This window comes from Arachis hypogaea, chromosome 1 (genome assembly GCF_003086295.3).
Source record: "Arachis hypogaea cultivar Tifrunner chromosome 1, arahy.Tifrunner.gnm2.J5K5, whole genome shotgun sequence".
Classification (NCBI taxonomy): Eukaryota; Viridiplantae; Streptophyta; class Magnoliopsida; order Fabales; family Fabaceae; genus Arachis; species Arachis hypogaea.
In genome coordinates, this window is record NC_092036.1 from 93,706,641 (window position 1) to 93,711,000 (window position 4,360).

At 38.1% G+C, this 4,360-nt stretch overlaps 1 protein-coding gene across 1 annotated transcript; it reads right to left on the reverse strand.

Annotated features, from left to right (window-relative positions):
• Positions 1–203: 203 nt before the first annotated feature.
• Positions 204–1,382, reverse strand: LOC112747554 (protein FAR1-RELATED SEQUENCE 5-like). The gene has a single exon (XM_025795661.1). It carries the CDS (start codon positions 1,380–1,382, stop codon positions 204–206), a length of 1,179 nt encoding a protein of 392 aa, XP_025651446.1.
• Positions 1,383–4,360: the final 2,978 nt, after the last annotated feature.

The window sequence follows — 4,360 nt, forward strand, 5'->3', positions numbered from 1 at the left end:
AAAGGGACACCCACCGAAGAAATTTTCACAGCATGAACTTAGTACGAATAAAAAATTCGTACCTTGGTCTTAGGTCCTGAATGGTGTTCGAACTTAACTGAGAATGACCTCGAAGAATTAGGAAACCTTTCTAGACTAAAAGCTGAGTCCTTGGCTGATGCATTGGTCTCTGATCGATCGCAAGGGTTACCTTGCACACTATGCTACGTTAGATCTGGACAGCGCTTGTAGTAATGACCGTACTTGTGGCAATTAGAGCATGCTCTCTTCTTCCTCCAAGAAGACCTCTTCGAAGGGGCACCTTTGCTTTTGACAACAAAGGGATCGTTGATGCCTTCCACGTTAACATTAGGAGTTGACTTGCCTTGTTTGCATGACTGCAAGTGGATAACTAACTTCACAAGTTCAGACTGGACTTCATAAAAGTCTGCAAGATCCTTGCAAGCAATATCACATAGCTTGTTGTAATTTGATGCTAATGCACCAACTCGAAACTTTAACACCCTTTCGACGTCATCATTCACGGGCATTTCTGTGCTAATAAATTCGTTCTTTGCATTCTTTGTCCACCTTTTATAGATCAACGAATCTGGAAATTCAAGTATGTTTTCGAACTTTATGGCATAGAAAACATGACTACAGGGAATACCACGTGATTCAAACAGCTTGCACGAGCACGAGAACAGATTCTTACTTCTATCGACTTCCACCCGTCGATCTTTGGCCGGGTCTCCGAGAGCAGTCACACTGAACTCTATCTTGTCCAAGGTTGTGCTTAGTACCTTGATGTTCAAAGCCCTTGCCCTCTGAATCTCATTACGAATTTCCTTAAAAATGTTTCGAGTGAAATAACATGAGGCAGATCTTTCATATACCTCCAACGAGGTAATCATCACTGGCTCTGAGCACTGAGACTTAAATTCAGCTATTAATTCGTTGTTTCTATACTTCTTTAAGGCCCTATCCAGGTTGTGCATGAATTCAATGAGGGTGTTCTTGCGATTAACATAAAACCTGATGAGAGAATTTATACCTTCGTACTGTGACGTCATCCTTATGTAGTCGAAAAACTTATCCCGGAGGAAACAATGGGACCACATCGCACGAGTTTCGTATGTCTTTTCCATCCAAGTACTCCCAACAAGGTTGTATTTATCCAAAATTGCTACCCATCTCCGATCAAAGTCTCTGTGGTCGTTGTTGTCGTATATAAGACCCTTAAAATCGCGCAGGAAATTCGGATTCTTTATATTTTCACATGCATTTCTCTGCAGATGCCATCCGCATAACTGATGGGTCGCATCAGGAAGAACATTATTGATTGCATCTCGCATGCCAAGGTCTCCATCCATTACTACTGCTTTAGGACTTTTTCCACCCATCGCTTCAACAAAGGTTTCCAACAACCATTTATACGTCTCTGTGGTTTCGTCGGATAGTAGGCCAGAGCCGAAGATAACAGTCTACCCGTGATAATTGCATCCGGAGAAAATGACCAAAGGCTTGTTGTATTTATTCTTCTTGTAGGTTGAATCAAAAGCAACAATATCTCCAAAACAGTGATAATCGATAATTGACTGCCTATCTGCCCAAATAATATGTTCGAGCCTTTCGTCACTAGTGAACGTATACTTTCCAAAGAACAGCGGATCGTTGTTTGACTTGCCAATCAAATAGTTTATTGCCGCATTGGCATCCCCGTTTTTAAGTTTTGACCGACGATAACGATCAATGTGGTTGTACAAATCTTTGCGTGTGAAGCCAGTATTACGATATCCACCCTTCTGGAACGCAATATACCCCATAATATGGCAGGTCTTGACATCAAAATTATGAAGATTTTCCACTTGGACTTTATCAGTGACAGTGAGACGACGATTGGCCAGAACCAGATGTGCAAATTGTGGTGGCGTCAGATCGTGGTTGTGAGATTCCACAAAACATGATACCTTCCACTACCGCAGCCGTAGTCAAGCTTTACCCTAAGCCGAGCTGGACACTTGGTTCGCATTCGTGACCTTGCCTTCCTTGATCTATCATCCATATCAAGATACCTCATATTCCTCCAGCCCTCTTTGTTGCAAACAAGTTGCCTGCTAATGATTCTACCTTGATTATCCCTAACCGCATCGTCCTTCCTCATTACAAATCCATGCCAACAAGAATAAACGTTATAAAATTGGCAAGCTTCATCCTCTGTCCTAAATTCCAAGTTCTAAATATCCTCTACCATTAAATCCGCTATTCTTTTTACACCACAAACTTCTTTACTCTTGCTAGTAGAATCCAGCGAATCCACATCGTCTTCTTCAGCATCATCTTCTGCATTCGGTTGATAATCGAAATCATCACCCAAATCATTATCAGAATCATTCTTCACTTCATCCTCATTTCTTGACATAATTTTACCCCTGCCAAAATCCAGGTTGGTGAACCAAAATGTGAATAAACAGAACCAATGGCAGCAACTGCATAAAGCTAACTTAAACTCTTTAAAAAAACTACAATCACCGGAACCAAGGCTCTTAAGCTAAGCCAACTGTTTAAGAGTCCAGTATAACGTTTTAATTTCAATGCCCTAAACCTAGGCACATCATACAACTGGAAAATGTGAATTAAAATCCTAATTCCAGAACCAAACCCAACACCATAAACAAAGCAATGTTTAAAAGACAGATACTTCCATTAAAATTAAAATTAAACTAACCTCCATTATTAAAAAAATTGAAATGGAGATACCTTGATGACAACCAAAGTTTGAAATCCAATGAGTAAAGAACTGAACTTCTGGAGGGAGACAATGTTAATTAAGCACCCGTACGTGATTTGTAGCCGGCTGAGAAATGGGGATGGTAAACTCCTTCCACCTGCAACAGCTTGTTCGCGATCAGATATAAACCTACTAGGTACACAAAATTCACAACATGCAAGCACACAGAGGTCATCCTTCAGCGTCACCTAAGTCGACGCCGGAGCCCAGTCGATGAAAACAAGTTCCAATGATGGCTCCCGCAACCATAGATAACAGAATGAAACTGTGGTTGAAGTGAATAATAGAAAACGAAGAGGGTTGGGTCAATGGTTGTGTGCCTAGGTCCTGGGGTTGAATAACGTGTTGGAGAGTATAGAACGAAGGCCAAAAAATGAGGATTGTGTGACTAATGACTGTGTGTCTTCTTTTTCTCAGAAATACATGTTGAACTTGAGGAACAAAAGAAGGGTTTGAGAAACAAAAGAAGGATTTTTAGTATTAAAAAGTCAATTTAGATTGTAAAAATTTTAATTGAAAATTTCTCCCAATACATTATACAATATTAATATATAACAACTACTCATACATTACAATGTAGTATATTCATGCTATACATTTATTATGAGCTTTGACTTTTACAGTACATCAATTAATGAACCTTTAAAAAAAATTTTTGATCAATGGTTGTAATGATGACACATAAGCAAGGGTAACTTACCCACAAAATTAGCATGGGTTTAGAAGAAATCACCAAAGCTTAATTAGGATAATGATGATCAGATATATCATGATGTAGGCTAGTCAAATGATTATCTTTCTTAGCTTTTTATCCTTTTTTAAGGATACTTAATTAACAGAAATATTTAGTAACAAAAAAATTAATCAAAAATAACTATAATTTATCTTATTTAATATTCATTAATTGTTATGATAATTAATAAATATTAAATAAGACAAGTTCTGACTGTTTTTTTTGTCTCCCTAACATTATTACTTAATTAATTAGTCACTTGTTAACTCTTCTTTACATTGAAAGCCATTTACCAAAAATCTTATTATATTAGTAGTTGTTCTTGCCTGTGGAATAAGTTGACTCTCGTGACAGACAATTGCCGAGCTATCTCCTTGGAAACTGGATGATCTACCCTTCGAATCCGAGCTTTTCCTTTTGGTGAGACATGAGAGCAATGAACAAAGGGTAGTGTACCTGCAAAGGCACTCCAATGCTTAAGTCAGTATTGTGTATTTTGAACTTTCTGAAGAAAATACTTTACCTTACTTTTATATGGTGAACTTCTCGTCAGTTATGGTTTTAGCATTTACGTTGGCTTAGAGAGAATTGATAACGTATCTGATCATTGTATCGTTTGCTCAGCGGTTACAATTTGAAATGTTAATCGGCCGAGTTATAGCTCATAAAAGCTGAGTTGTAACATGCGATACCGAATTATAGACGAGCTGTAACATACGATCCGAATTATAAGTCATATTTGTAACTGCCATATCAGTAGTCATTAATCATTATTCCTCAATAAAAAAAAAAGTCTAGGGGCTAGCAGTTTTATTGAATTTTGGTTAACATGTAACCAGCAAAGAAATGTGAGCCAT